Raw genomic sequence first — 15,405 nt, 5'->3', positions numbered from 1 at the left:
ATTTATATCACAGATCACCCGGATTACCGCAACTGCAATGTTTGTAAATCAAGGCTCAAAGCCAGTGGTAGAAGCAGGGCACAAGGCATTTCCGAAACAAATGCTCTGCCAAATAAATAAATGCATGAATAAACCACGATTCAAAATGATTTCGATCGCCAGCATCCTCATGATTTGTCGACTAATCTTGGTAACCCTATAGGTCGTTGAGGCAAGAAATTCCACCGATAAGGTAGCAGCCATTTTTATTGCGGTGTTGTTCATACATCGCAGGCAAATATGTTGAAAAATATTTGCTCCCTTGGGATAGTGTATCTTGGGTCATATTTTTGAAAGTTTTTAAAGTCCACCTCTTCTGCAGTCTGTATTGACATCATGTCTTTGGTCAGACAATACTATGTGGCAGCTACAGTAATATCATACCACATCCACTTTTTTTATTTGGAAGGAGTGCACCTAATGACTGCTCCAACAATGCTCGGATGAGACATTTGTTAATTTTTCTAGAAAGAAAACCAACTGGTTTTGTCCTCCTCATGTGTCTCAATAGCCTGCTCATTTGTTTTTTCACCTTTGGATGTAAAGGTTTTGCTGAATAATTTGTAAACGATTGTATTTTAATGTACAGCATATCTAATCTTGTGCAGCCAAACCACCGCTGCACAACAGAAGCAGGTTCCCCATTAGGTAATAAATCTTTATTTCGGGATAAAGTAACAGGGCAATGAAAGGAGGAGCGAGTCAGGAAACGTTTTCCTCCACCAGCATCACGTAGTGGCCTGGCCACTATCCTGCAAGAAGTATGGCTTTATATCCCTCTGACCACTGCACATGTAATTTCAAAGACAAATTGACGCTGTATTGGCCGCAAAAGGAGCCCCTTATTTTGGTCTAAAATTGGGTGTTCATGATTAGATGTTGCAGCGCTGCTTTTGGTCACTGACATTGTTGGTATGCATTAGAGAATGTGCATACACCTGAAGGGACACAATCATTTATACGGAATACTTCATCATGTCCCGACGTTGCACCCGCAAAAAGAAAGACGCATCACATTTGCATTCTTCATTTCGACAACTTTACTTTCCTCGGTTGACTCGGAGATTACACGAAGCATTTTTTTTCCATCCAACGCACATCCACTCAGTAGCTTTTTTCTCTGTCCCCCTCTTATTACGTCACAAGCCACTTCAACACTCGAAGTCTAACCTCTGTGTCCTAACAAAAGCTACAAGAACTGCATAAAAGTAAAATATATGACAAAATAAGAATTAACTGAAACCAAGGCTTTACTGAAATCATATATTTTCACAGATAATAAAATAATCTTCCTTCAAAACCTATAGGTTGCAACACTTACAGTATTAATTGATATTTCGAAGTTTTATCACCAAAAATAGTACACCGGTAATGTAGAAGGTATGATATGCCACACAAATTATCCAAAAAAATAATCACAGAATTTTTGTACCTCTAATGCTAATAAGTGCTTTTTGCTGTGCGCAGCCCTCCACTCTCTGTGGCATGTGTACACAGTGACCAGCAACATCCCGCGTCTTCCATCCATGATGGCGGTGGTGATGGTGGACGGTGTCATCACGGAACATTACGACAGCCGCACCAAGGTGACCGTGGCCAAACAGGCCTGGATGGACGCCGTCACTCACAAAGAACCTGACTACTGGGAAAAGCAGACAAACTTCTGGCAAGGACAGGAACACTTTGGAAACATTAACAAGGCAATACTTAAGGATAGATTCAACCAATCACACGGTGAGTGAACATTCCCTCTCTGCTTCTACAGTATAGCTTTGGCACTTTGTTCAGTCTTCTCAAAATGTTATCAAAGAAAGCTAATAGCAGTGTAACAAAAAAGTGTTATTGTTCTTAAAAAAGGCCTCTTTGGCGCATATTGTTGTGCAACCTCTTATGCAGTCTGGACACGGTCTTGGCCCATTTGAATGTTTAAATGAGTACAGTGTCAATGCATGTACGTACACATGCATTCACTGTATAAGCTTTTACATTGCATGCCACATTGGTGATCTATTTGACTGCATTTGATGTCATCCATTGTTGATATAACAATACATTTAACAATACATTTTAATTTTTACTGTCAATTTCTGCATCATGCATTTCAAAAAGGAGCGGATGGGAGACAGCGAGCTCTTCTACGCTTCAAGCCATCTCCCCTTGCACAGTGCACACATTGAGAAGGAGGCTTGCCAGGCACTTGCGTTTCACATATGTCGGTAGACAGGCGACTTTGCGTGTATGTATACTTACCATACTTACCATATACTTACCAAGTTGGCGACGCGCCTTTTTTTTTTTTTTTTTTTAAATGCCGGTGTTAAAAATCAATGTAACATACACAGGATAAATGGCAAATGTCACTGTTGTATGCAACACTTCACCTGTTGTATATATCTCACGTGACAAGGAATCTAGTTATGTGACAATGAGAGAATGGAGTTTGAATATTAAAGTAAATCGGGGAAGATGTGTGGCCAGCGACTTGCGCTGTGGTGAAATTTGTCCTCTGCATTTAACCCATCCCCATGTGATTTTGATCCATCCCCTGGGGGAGAGGGGAGCAGTGAGCAGCAGCGGTGCCGCGCTCGGGAATCATTTGGTGATCTAACCCCCCAATTCCAACCCTTAATGCTGAGTGCCAAGCAGGGAGGCAACTGGTCCCATTTTTATAGTCTTTGGTATGACCCGGCCAGGGTTTGAACCCACAACCTTCCAGTCTCAGGGCGGACACTCTACCACTAGGGCACTGAGCTTATCAAACACCTATTTGGAACATTCCACATGTGATCAGGATAATTGGGAACAGGTGGGTACCATGATTGAGTATAAAAGGAACCTCCCCAAACATGCTCACTCATTCACAAGCAAGGATGGGGCGAAGTTCACCACTTTGCGTGAGAAAATAGTTGAACAGTTTAAGAACAACATTTCTCAAAGCAAAATTGCAACGAATTTAGGGATTTCAACATCTCCGGTCCATAATATCATCGAAAGGTTCGGAGAATCTGGTGAAATCACTGCACGTAAGCGCCACGGCCGGAAACCAAGACTGAATGACCGTGACCTTCGATCCCTCAGACGGCACTGCTTTAAAAACCGACATGAGTGTGTAAAGGATATCACCAAATGTGCTCAGGAAAACTTCAGAAAACCACTGTCAGTAAATACAGTTCGTCACTACGTCAGTAAGTGCGGGTTAAAACTCTACCTTGCAAAGCAAAAGCCGTATATGAATAACATCCAGAAACGCTGCCGGGTTCTCTGGGCCCAAGCTCATGTAAAATGGACTGATGCACAATGGAAAAGTGTTTTGTGGTCTGATGAGTCCACTTTTCAAATTGTTTTTGGAAACACTGGACGTGGTGTCCTCCGGACCAAAGAGGAAGCGGACCAGCCGGACTGTTATCAACGCAAAGTTCAAAAGTCAGCATCTGTGATGGTATGGGGGTGCATTAGTTCCCATCGCATGGGTAATTTTAAAAAGGCTATACGTGTGTTTGTTGTGGTCTCTGAGGCTATCCAATTAAATCATCAGGTATTAAACTGATGCTACTCGCAACCAATTAAGCTAGCCAAGGCCTTGGTGTTAGTCAATCAGAGGTAAATCAGAGTGGGTCAGAATTGACAGAGATGACGGAGCTCTACAAACATGCATAAATCTCAGCGACGACCATAATAAACTTAATGTTCAGGGAACACTAGCAGCACACAACTAATAATAAATCAAATGGGACCACTTACAGGGGGGGTAAAGTTGGCAATGCGATACTACACCTAAAACTCCGGAGAAGACATGACCCGGAAAAAAAATAATGAAAAGGGTGACTCAACAAGAAGCACATCAACAATAGCCCAGTGCCCGCTGGTGGCCAGAAGAAACCTCAACAGTAGACGCAGCACCTCTTTTTCCTTCGTTAAGAGCCAAATCGACTGCCTTTAACTTAAGAGTGGCATCATATGCATTTATTTTGTCCCCTATAATGAAGGTTTGTGTATAAAAGCTTCCTTTCTCTAGAAATGTCCATCTTGATCTCGTTCTGTCTCTTGTTCGTGTCAATTGTGCGACACTATTTGCCTGGCGGATGGACATGATCAACACACCACTCTTCTCCCCAGTGACCGTGTGTCTGGTCACATGTCCCTCCGCCCAGCAAAGCGGTGCCGCACAACAGCAGTCCACAACCTTTTTGCTAACGAGACATCACAAAAATCACGAAAAATCCATAGAGACGCCGCAACGGACTAAAAGCCACAGTGTTCAAAGCTTGTGCAAAAAGTAGCGGTTTATAGTCCAGAAAATACGGTAGGTCTATTGGGCTAAGGGCATGTACACAGTCTACACTCCTTCTTACATGAAAACATTTGAGAATAACTGTGTGACAAAAAAGAAACTGCTGTCAATGTGTTTCATAGTACTTAAACGAACCGGGGAACACAATTTGGCCTGAAAAAGCTTTCAGGCAAAATAATTAAATCCTTTAATCCATGTGTTTGCGGATTATAGCACTGATGTCCTCAGACAACTACTTACTTTGAGTTTTCAATTTTTTTTCGTGTGTGCAAAGTGTGAATGACACTGCAAAGTAAACAGTTGAATAATATTTTGATTGAATTACTCTCTGCCTTGACTTTAGTGAGGTTAGTACACGATAATCCTCCTAATAATTATACCGTAATTATTCTAATTATCGCCCAGGGCGATCATTAGAGAAGGTTTATGTCCAACGGGGGTGGGCGATTAATAGAGAACACTTTATGTCCGATCGCCAAGGGGCACTGAAATGGGCGATAGTATGTATATTTTCCTTATGTAATAATAATAATAATAATAAACTTTATTTGTATAGCACCTTTCATACAAGAAATGCAGCTCAAAGCGCTTTACAACAATGAAAGAAAAACATGAATACATAAAAACAAAACATTAATGTATGCATACACAATTAATAAAGTGAGTTTAAAATAGGAGCACGCTTTAATAAAATAAAGAATATATCTTTAAGAAAAGGTAAAAAATAAAATAAAGATAAAGATAAAATTAGGCTTAAAATGAAATTTATAAAACGTAATTAGTTAAATGCTCGGGTAAAGAAATGAGTTTTAAGTTTTGTTTTGAAAATATCTAGCGACCTGGCCTCCCTGATACCTATTGGCAGTGTGTTCCATAGTTTGGGGGCGTAATTAACAAAGGCTGCATCACCGATCTTCTTTCTGCTGTTGCTGGGAGCCTCCAATAAACCAGCAGCAGATGATCGCAGGGTTCTTGGAGGTATCTAGCTAACAAGAGAGTTTGCAATGTAGCTTGGTCCCTGCCCATTGAGGGCTTTGTATAGAAGGAGAAGGATTTTAAAATCAATTCTAAATGTTACAGGAAGCCAGTGCAGAGCAGCTAGAACTGGTCTAATGTGCTCTCTCTTCTTGGTCCTGGTTAATAGGCGAGCTGCAGCGTTTTGGATGAGCTGAAGTCTATCAGTGGTTTTTTTCGGGAGACCAGTAAAGAGTGCATTACAGTAGTCAAGCCGGCTTGAAATAAAGGCATGAATCAGTTTCTCAGCATCATTTTGATTTATGAACGCTCTTACTTTGGCTATATTTCTAAGGTGGAAAAATGATGTTTTGGTAACCTTGTTAATGTGGGACCTGAAGCTTAGATCTGAATCTAAGATAACACCAAGACTTGTAATCTCGGATTTAATCCAGGGAGTTAATTTCCCCAAATTATTAAACAGCATTTCTCTTTTAGTTTTAGGGCCGATTAGCAAGATTTCAGTTTTATCCTCGTTTAACTTTAAGAAATTGTTGCTCATCCATTTATTTATAGCCAGAAGACAGTTGGTGATGGAGTTTATAGGTGTAGCATCATTGGGTTCTGCAGATATGTACAATTGTGTGTCATCCGCATAACTATGGAAATATACATTGTGCTTTCTGATGACGTCGCCAAGCGGCAGCATGTAAAGTAAGAATAATAGTGGACCAAGGCAGCTGCCTTGTGCAACCCCATAGCGACTGTCATGTGTGTTGGACACATGCTCTCCTAAACTGACATAGAACTTTCTCCCTTTGATATATGTTCTGAACCAGTTTAACACACAGTCCGAAAGACCGACTAACCTTTCAAGACGATTGATTAGGATATCATGCTCAATGGTATCAAACGCTGCACTTAGGTCTAAGAGGATAAGAATCGACACCTTGTTTTCATCAGAGTTTAATCTGAGGTCGCTGATTATTTTAGTAAGAGCAGTTTCAGAGCTGTGGTATGTTCTAAAGCCTGACTGAAATTCCTCCAGGATATTGTTTTCTTTCAGAAACGAGTTTATTTGCACTGAAACTATCTTTTCAAGTATCTTACTAATGAAAGGAAGGTTGGATATCGGCCTATAGCTGGTCAGTACATTTCCATCTAGGTTGGGCTTCTTTAATAAAGGTTTTACCACAGCTGTTTTAAAGGCATCTGGGAAGATGCCTGTTTGAAGGGATGTGTTTATAATGTTTAGGACATGACTTGAAACACTGTTGAATACCCGCTTAAAGAATGCTGTCGGTACAGGGTCAATACTTGAAGTGGAGGAGTTACACTCAGTGACAGTCTTGCAAAGCTCATTCAATGTAATACAGGTGAATGTTCCCATGGTTACACAATTCTTATAGGATTTACTGAGATCATCTATGTTTATATCGGCAACAATACTGGCTCTAATTGAAGTTATTTTACTAGTGAAGAATAATGCGAGTTCTTCACATTTTGATGCAGAGAACTGTGGGGGTGTGGGGGCAATGTTGAGTAGTTGATCAATAGTGGAGAATAATATTCTAGAGTTTCCAGTGTTCTCTGAAATAATCTTAGAAAAGTAATCCTTTCTTGCCAGACATATTATTTTATTATAAGCAGTCATGGCGTCTCTGTATATATCACGATGAACTGTGAGTCTAGTTTTCCTCCATTTTCTTTCAGCTGCCCGACAGACTCTCTTGGTTTGCCTGACATTGCTATTGTTTAACCATGGGGAGATTCTGTCAGTACTTTTCCTTTTGACCTTTAGCGGTGCAACAGTATTCAGAGCAGACAACAAGATACCATTGAAATGTTCAACTATGTCATTTAGAGAGGAGTCATAGTTGTATGGCTCAAATGACCTCATAATATCAGAAAACTCTGCTTCAGCCTGCTCATCTAGGAATCGCTTTTGAACTAAAATTTCCCTTTTAGTCTGTGTTAAGGTTAGCTTTACATTATAAGATACACAGTGATGGTCAGAGATAGGCAATTCACATACAGAGATATTATCAATGTCTATTCCTGTTGTTATTACTAAGTCCAAAGTGTTACCATGCTGGTGAGTGGCTTCATTAATGTGTTGGGTAAGATTAAAACTGTTTAGTAGGTTTACCAGTTCTATAGCTTTGGAGTCGTTCTTTTTATTAATATGAATATTTAGGTCTCCATTCAGAATTAATCTGTCATAGTTAGTGATTCCAAGTGAAATCAGCTCTGAGAATTCCTGTAGAAATAATGATGAGTATTTTGGTGGCCGATATAATGTGATAATGAGTACTGGTAATTTTGTTTTAAGTTCAAGAGCAAGATATTCAAATGATGAGAATTCACCAAGGTCGATGTTATTACCCACAAACTGTGTAGAGAAAATAGCTGCTATTCCCCCGCCCCTTTTTTCATGTCTGACAGACTGATGGAACTTGTAGTTTGGAGGACAAGCTTCCATCAGTGTTGCTACACCATTGTTATTGTTTAGCCAGGTCTCAACCAAACATATACAGTGCAGATTCCTTTCAATGATCAGATCATTTACCAAAAAAGATTTGTTAACCAAAGATCTAACATTCAAAAGAGCTAATTTCAGTTGTTGTGTTTCAATAACAGGGACTGGTTTTGGCTGGACATTAAGACATGTAAGGTTACTGAGACGAGTACCAGATGGTCTATGGTTACTACGATGTGTTTGACCATACCACCGGCTGTTTAATATTACCGGTATGTTTAAAGAGGTGGCATGGGGTCTGTCTCATCTTTGTCTTATACCTGAGCGTCTGTTATTGCTGCTGTTTAGTAGTCCATCAGCTTGACTGGCAGCTTTAACCAGTTCCTTAATTTGTGATTGTGGTGTGGGGGGGATTTGTGATTGAGGGGAAGGTGGGCAGGGGGATCGTTGGGTCCTCGATAGGCACAGAGACATCCTTCGATTGCCTTGGGTGATCTGGAACAGTGGGTCTGGTGAGGTGGGATGTGATGGAGGGGGGTGTGCAGGAGGGGGAGTGTGTGCTGTCCTTGATGGTCCACATGGGAGGGGGGGAAAGGAATCCTGTGAGGGGGGAGGGGGGGAGATGGATCCTGGGAGGAGGGAGGGGGGGTGATTGCGTGCTGACGTCTTCGGTGGGCTATCCTTTGTGCGTTGCCAGCTGTCTTCTCTTATCTTTGATAGGACACCATGTCTTTGATATGGTGTCCCAACGGCGTAACAAATGTTGGCACTGAGTAGCCTGGATCCGTAGATGTTTGGATGTATCCCATCCGGCTGGAATCGGTCTTTACAATTCCAAAAGATATTGAAATTATCAATAAACTGTATTCCATGTTTGAAGCACTCCGATGTCAGCCATGTATTTAGGCCAAGAAGTCTACTGAAAGATTCCGTTCCTTTGTTTAAGGTTGGAATGGGGCCAGAGATGTACACACACTGTGACTGATGGTCATCCAGTATGTTTAGCAACAGGGTCAAGTCTTTTTTCAGAATCTCAGACCCAGTTTTCTTATGTAGAATGTCAAAAGACCCAGTGTGGATAATGATTCTCATATTTCTTGGGCATGTATTTAAGATAACTGGAATCAGTTCTGCAATTTCAGATACAGTCGTGTTATCCATGCTAATGTTTTCAGTCTTTGGCATTTTAACAAATTTAGTTACTGAGTCTCCAATCAAGAGAGTGTGTGGTTCAGTTCTGGAGTTAGCAAAGTTTCTTCTGGCCCTCGGCCTGTCCATGGCTTGGGGACTGTTCCTGGGGTTGTGATTAGCCTTAGCGCTAGCAGTGTGATTAGTATCTGCGGCTTCATTACAGTTATTATCCAACATTTCATCCCTTGCCAATAGTTCATACCTGTTATGTAGTGGAAGATCAGGTGTAGGAGTGAGTGTTGATGCTTTCATATCTAATCTCTTGCCCGGTTTGCCTCTCGGGCTGACAGCTGGTGTTGATGTTTTTGGCCTGGCTCCATTGCGATGCCAGTAAGCGGTTGTCGTCGGAGCTTCTGCAGCTAATCCAGGGTTACGGACAACATCAGAGAGCATCCTGGGAGTTTCCACCACTAGTTCAGTAGTGTTAGGACATATCCAGGGAAGTGTGTCGGTCAGATCTGTAGCGGGAGCCTCCACGTTGATAGCCCCGTCTATAACAATCTGTGTCTGTCCGTTAGCATTTGGTGCTACTTTGGCTACATGATAAGCGTCAATGAGCTGCTCCACAGCTGCTACCGAGTCCGTGAATTTGTCATTTTCACATATCTGATGTAGTGTTTCAATCTGTATTCCAAGTTGCATTTCAAGCTGGAATATCCTCTGATTCAGTCGCTTACACTCTGTGCAGTTTACCGGTTTTGATGGCGTTGGAGACATGTTGGAGAGATTTGAGGACACTCCTTGGTGGTAGCTGGTCTTCTGCAGTCTAGTAGTAGCTACTGCAGGCTGCAGTAGCCTGGTGGTAGCTATAGGCTGCAGGCTGCAGTAGCCTGGTGGTAGCTGGGCCTCTGCAGTCTGGTGGTAGCCACTGTAGGCTGCAGTAGCCAGATGGTAGGTGGGCTGCTGTGTAGGCTGATGGTAGCTAGCACGGCTAACAGGTAGCAAGGCTAGCAAAGCTGGCTAGTGCTAGCAGGCGTGCTAGCATACCAGAGCACATGCTCCAAAAAACATATAGTCCACAGAAAAAACAAAATTGGTTTTCTAACTAACCTGTACAATGGTGGTACACTTGCATTCGACAAATGGCCAGAAAGCTCTCAAGAAAACACTAAAAATTGCAGGCAAGACTAGGAGCAAACTATACCATACTACTATATGTAGTATGCAATAACTGCATCTCACTGGTGTTCTTAACACTAGAACAGCGGCTGTTTTGATCTACCTCTCAAAGTCAAAGTCTGCTTTATTGTCAATCACATGTCAAGACACACAGAGATCGAAATTACGTTCCTACTATCCCACGGTGACAAGACATAGTACACAATTTACATACAAGTAAACAACACAAAAAGTAAAAACAAGAAGGCACAAACAATGAATAAATAAGTGATGAATAAATAATAAATAAACAAATAACATAATAAATAAGAGGAGCAAAAATGGAGCAAGTGTGCATACAGCAGACAGTCAGAATATAGCGCAGAATTACAGGACGCTACGCAGAAGGGGGGAGAGAGTTCAGGATCCTAACAGCCTGGAGTATGAAGCTGTTAGTGAGTCTGGTGGTGCGGGAGCGCAGGCTCCTGTACCTCTTCCCAGAGGGCAGAAGATCAAACAAAGAGTGAGCGGGGTGACTCACATCACTCACAATCGTGGTCTCCTTGCGGGTGAGATGGGAGGTGTAAATGTCCTTCAGGGAGGGGAGTGAAGCACCAATAATCTTACCAGCCATGTTCACTATGCGCTGCAGGGCCTTCAAGTTGTATTCAGTGCAGCTACCACCCCAAACAGCGATACAACTGGAGAGGACGCTCTCAATGGTGCCACGGTAGAATGTAGTCATGACGGCCGGAGGAGCACTTGCTCGCCTGAGTTTCCGCAGGAAGTACAGGCGGCGCTGAGCTTTCTTCGCCAGTGATGCGGTGTTGGTGGACCAGGAGAGGTCCTCACTGATGTGCACCCCCAGGAATCTGGTGCTGCTCACTCTCTCCACCACAGCACCGTCGATGGTCAGCGGCAGGTGTTGGGTGTGACCCTTCCGGAAGTCAACAACGGTCTCCTTGGTCTTGTTGACGTTCAGCAGGAGGTTGTTGTCCCTGCACCGCGTGGCCAGAAGGTCGACCTCCGACCTGTACTGAGTCTCGTCGCCCCCGGTGATGAGACCCACCAGAGTCGTGTCGTCGGCATATTTCAGCACGCGGTTGCGACCGTAAGTTGCAGTGCAGTCATGCGTCAGCAGGGTGAAGCGCAGCGGACTGAGCACGCAGCCTTGGGGGGCCCCCATGCTCAGCGTGATGCTGGCGGAGATTTTGTCGCCAACACGTACCACCTGAGGCCTCTGACAGAGGAAGTCCAGTAGCCAGTTGCAGAGGTAGGTACTGAGGCCCAACTTGTCGGGTTTGCAGATGAGTCGTTGTGGTACAATGGTGTTGAAGGCAGAACTGAAGTCCACAAACAGCAATCTCACATACGAGTCCCTTCTCTCCAGGCGGGTGAGGGCTGAGTGGAGGGCAGAGCAGATGGCATCCTCAGAGGACCGTTTGGCTCGGTACGCAAACTGGAAGGGGTCTATGGTGGGGGGGAGAATGGATCTGATGTGCTCCATGACAAGCCGCTCAAAGCACTTCATGATGATGGGCGTCAGTGCCACGGGGCGGTAGGCATTGAAGCAGGACGGAGCAGGTTTCTTCGGCACAGGTACGATGGTGGCAGCCTTGAAACATGAAGGGACGATGGCCTGCTGCAGGGAAATGTTAAAGATGTCCGTGAAGACACCCATCAGTTCCCCAGCGCAGTCCTTCAGCGCTCGACCCGGGATGTTGTCAGGGCCCGCCGCCTTACGGGGGTTGATAGCGGCAAGCGCCCTTCCTCACGCTATCGGCAGAGAGGCACAGGGGCTGCTCGTGCGGAGGGGTCTTCAGCGGGCAAGTGCTGTTCTGAGCGTCGAAGCGAGCAAAGAAGCGGTTCAGATCGTTGAGCAGACGGATGTCGCCCTCACAGCTCTGCGGCGCGGGCTTGTAGTCCGTGATGGTCTGAATGCCCTGCCATAGGCTCCGTGCGTCCCTGTCTTTGAAGTGGACGGTAATCTTGCCGGAGAATGCCCTTTTCGCTTCCTTGATGCCCCGGGACAGGTCGGCCCTTGCTGTTCTCAAGCCGGCCTCATCCCCCGCTCTGAAGGCTATGTCCCTGGCCCTTAGCAGCCTGAGGACAGCCCCTGTCAGCCATGGTGCGTCAATTGACGCTCCATCGATGCGACACGTTACCGTCGCACATCACATGTTGCGCACGTCATGTTATCGCGATCGTCCTGTTCGAGCGCACGCCCCGATAACGTAATTGTGTGAGGATATCAAAGTCAAAGTCAAAGTCAAAGTCAGCTTTATTGTCAATCCCTTCATATGTCAAGACACACAAAGAAACCGAAATTCCGTTTCCTCCATCCCACGGTGACGAGACATACAAGTAGGCGACACAAAACAAAAACAAGAAGGCACAAACCATAAATAATAAATAATAAATAAAATAAAATAAAATGAGCGATGAATAACTAACAGACCAATAACCCATTAAATATGAGGGGCAAAACCGAGCCAGTGTGCATACAGCAAGAACAGGACGCTACGCTGAAAGGGGGAGCGAGTTCAGGATCCTAACAGCCTGGAGTACGAAGCTGTTGGAGAGTCTGGTGGTGCGGGAGCGCAGGCTCCTGTACCGCCTCCCAGAGGGCAGAAGTTCAAACAAAGAGTGAGCGGGGTGACTCACATCACTCACAATCTTGGTCGCCTTGCGGGTGAGATGGGAGGTGTAAATGTCCTTCAAGGAGGGGAGAGAAGCACCAATAGTCTTACTAGCCGTTTTCACTATGCGCTGCAGGGCCTTCAAGTCTTGGTCAGTGCAGCTGCCACCCCAGACAGCAATACAGCTGGAGAGGACACTCTCAATGGTGCCGCGGTAAAAAGTAGTCATGACGGCCGGAGGAGCCCCCGCTCGCCTGAGTTTCCGAAGGAAGTACAGGCGGCGCTGGGCCTTCTTCGCCAGCGACGCGGTGTTGGTGGACCAGGAGAGATCATCACTGATGTGCACCCCCAGGAACCTGGCGCTGCTCACTCGCTCCACCACAGCACCGTCGATAGTCAGCGGCAGGTGTTGGGCGTGACCCTTCCGGAAGTCAACAACAATCTCCTTGGTCTTGTCGATGTTCAGCAGGAGGTTGTTGTCCCTGCACCACGCGGTCAGAAGGTCAACCTCCAGCCTGTATTGAGTCTCGTCTCCCTTGGTGATGAGACCCACCAGAGTCGTGTCGTCAGCAAACTTCACTATGCGGTTGCCGCTGCAGGTGGCAGCGCAGTCATGCGTCAGGAGGGTGAAGAGCAGCGGACTGAGCACGCAGCCTTGGGGGGCCCCTGTGCTCAGCGTGATGCTGGCGGAGATCTTGTCGCCAACACGTACCACCTGTGGCCTCTGACAGAGGAAGTCCAGTAGCCAGTTGCAGAGGCAGGTACTGAGGCCCAGCTTGTCAAGTTTGCTGATGAGACGCTGCGGCACAATGGTGTTGAAGGCAGAACTGAAGTCCACAAACAGCAACCTCACATACGAGTCCTTCCCCTCCAGGTGGGTGAGGGCCGAGAGGAGGGCAGAGCAGATGGCATCCTCAGAGGACCGTTTGGCTCGGTACGCAAACTGGAAGGGGTCAATGGTGGGGGGGAGAACTGACCGGATGTGCTCCAAGACAAGCCGCTCAAAGCACTTCATGATGATGGGCGTAAGTGCCACGGGGCGGTAGTCATTGAAGCAGGACGGAGCAGGCTTCTTCGGCACAGGTACGATGGTGGCAGCTTTGATATTGTAGCGGAGTGACGAGTGTAATTGTATCATCGTTTAAGGAGAAAAACAATTTAAAAGGGACATTCGACGTGCTGTCAAATCAGTCATATTTAAACTTGCGCAATGACGTCGGCATGTAGTCGCGGAGGAAGACGTAGGTTTTGATTCAAGATTCAAGAGTTTTTATTCGCCATGTTTGAACGTGCCAAACAAGGAATTTGACTTCGGTACATCACAGCCTCTGTTCAACATTTAGGTGACTGACAACACTCAGTTGTCTCAGAGACAATGACAAATTGTGAAAAATGACAAATATTCTCAAACATCCCCTGATCTTAAACTCGCAGGAGGGCAAGGAAAAACTCAAAACTCCAACTAGGGGAAATGAGAAACCTTGAGAAGAGACCACAGATGGGAGGGTCCCTCTTCCAGGATGACCAGGCTGCAATGGATGCAGAGAGGACACATGGTACAAACAGTGTAGACCAGGGATGTCAAAGTCAAACACACCGAGGGCCAAAAAAACAAATTTGCTACAAGCCGAGGGCCGGACTGGTTCAATGTTTATTAAAACATATCAAAATGATTGCACATAGCCCTATTGAACCAAGACCTAACACTGTACATTATTTAATGATTAAATGAATATGGCAATATTTTGTTATGGCTCTGTCAATAACTTCAAGGGAAAACATTTTCAACAGCCAAACAGCAAAAAATTAAATTGTTTTTAAAAACAAAATGTGTTTTCTTAATATCAAGATAAATGCATAAATAAAAGTGCATGCATTATAAACTGAAAATGTATTATTGTGCTGCTCTAGGATCTACCGATCACTGCTTTCAAATAGTAAAATAAAAAAATAAATCAAATCAGTTGTATTCTTTCTCATGGCTCTTATCTGCAATTTGCCCTGAGTCCATTCAACTGAAAAATAAATATAAATAAATAAAATACAAAAATTTATGGCACACAGACAAAACAATACTTCCTTCAAAGAAAAATCACGTCTTTTGCCACAATAAAGCTAGCCTTGACAGCAGCCTCGCTTTGTGATTTAGCATATGTGAACATAGCCTGTCTGGACTTAAGGCCTTGTTTTAATTCTTCCACCTTCTGTAGCTTTTGTTCATATTCCATATTCTTGTCTTTGTCTGTGTGTTTCTTAGACGTTTGATAGTGCCTTCTTAAATTAAATTCTTTCATTACAGCCACATTTTCTCCGCACAGAAGACACACAGGTTTGCCTCTTACCTCCGTAAACATGTACTCTGCCTGGCCTGAAACACCCTGTTCTCAGAAAGTTGATCTCTGCTCTGACTACTGATGAATAATGAAGCCGCTTGTGCGCGCTGCAGTGACATCGCGGGCTACCGTTGCATTGTGGGAAATGTAGTGTTGGTGCGTGCAAAACACCAGCGGGCGGCTGTGGCCTGCGGGCCGGTTCTAATAGTAATTAAATATCATCCAGGGGGCCATAGATAATCAATTCGCGGGCCGTAACTCTGACATATGTGGTGTAGACAATTCAAAAAAGGTGTGGAGAGCAGGATGTTGTTGCACAGCAATGACTCTGAGACTCTAAGAGTGGTGTGAGCAACAGCCTGGGGGAAGAAGCTGTCTCTG

At 44.6% G+C, this 15,405-nt stretch overlaps 1 protein-coding gene across 1 annotated transcript in view; it reads left to right on the top strand.

Moving 5' to 3' along the window:
• The window catches only part of LOC119123962 (major histocompatibility complex class I-related gene protein-like), a 106,194-nt gene that overhangs the window by 522 nt on the left and 90,267 nt on the right, over nt 1-15,405 (top strand). Inside the window, exon 2 of the mRNA XM_037253382.1 lies at nt 1,507-1,773. Coding sequence (XP_037109277.1) covers nt 1,507-1,773 — 267 coding nt within the window. The remainder of the gene's footprint in view (nt 1-1,506; nt 1,774-15,405) is intronic.

This window comes from Syngnathus acus, chromosome 6 (genome assembly GCF_901709675.1).
Source record: "Syngnathus acus chromosome 6, fSynAcu1.2, whole genome shotgun sequence".
Taxonomy (NCBI): domain Eukaryota; kingdom Metazoa; phylum Chordata; class Actinopteri; order Syngnathiformes; family Syngnathidae; genus Syngnathus; species Syngnathus acus.
Note: the sequence above shows the minus strand (reverse complement) of the source record. Positions and strands in the feature narration are given on the sequence as shown.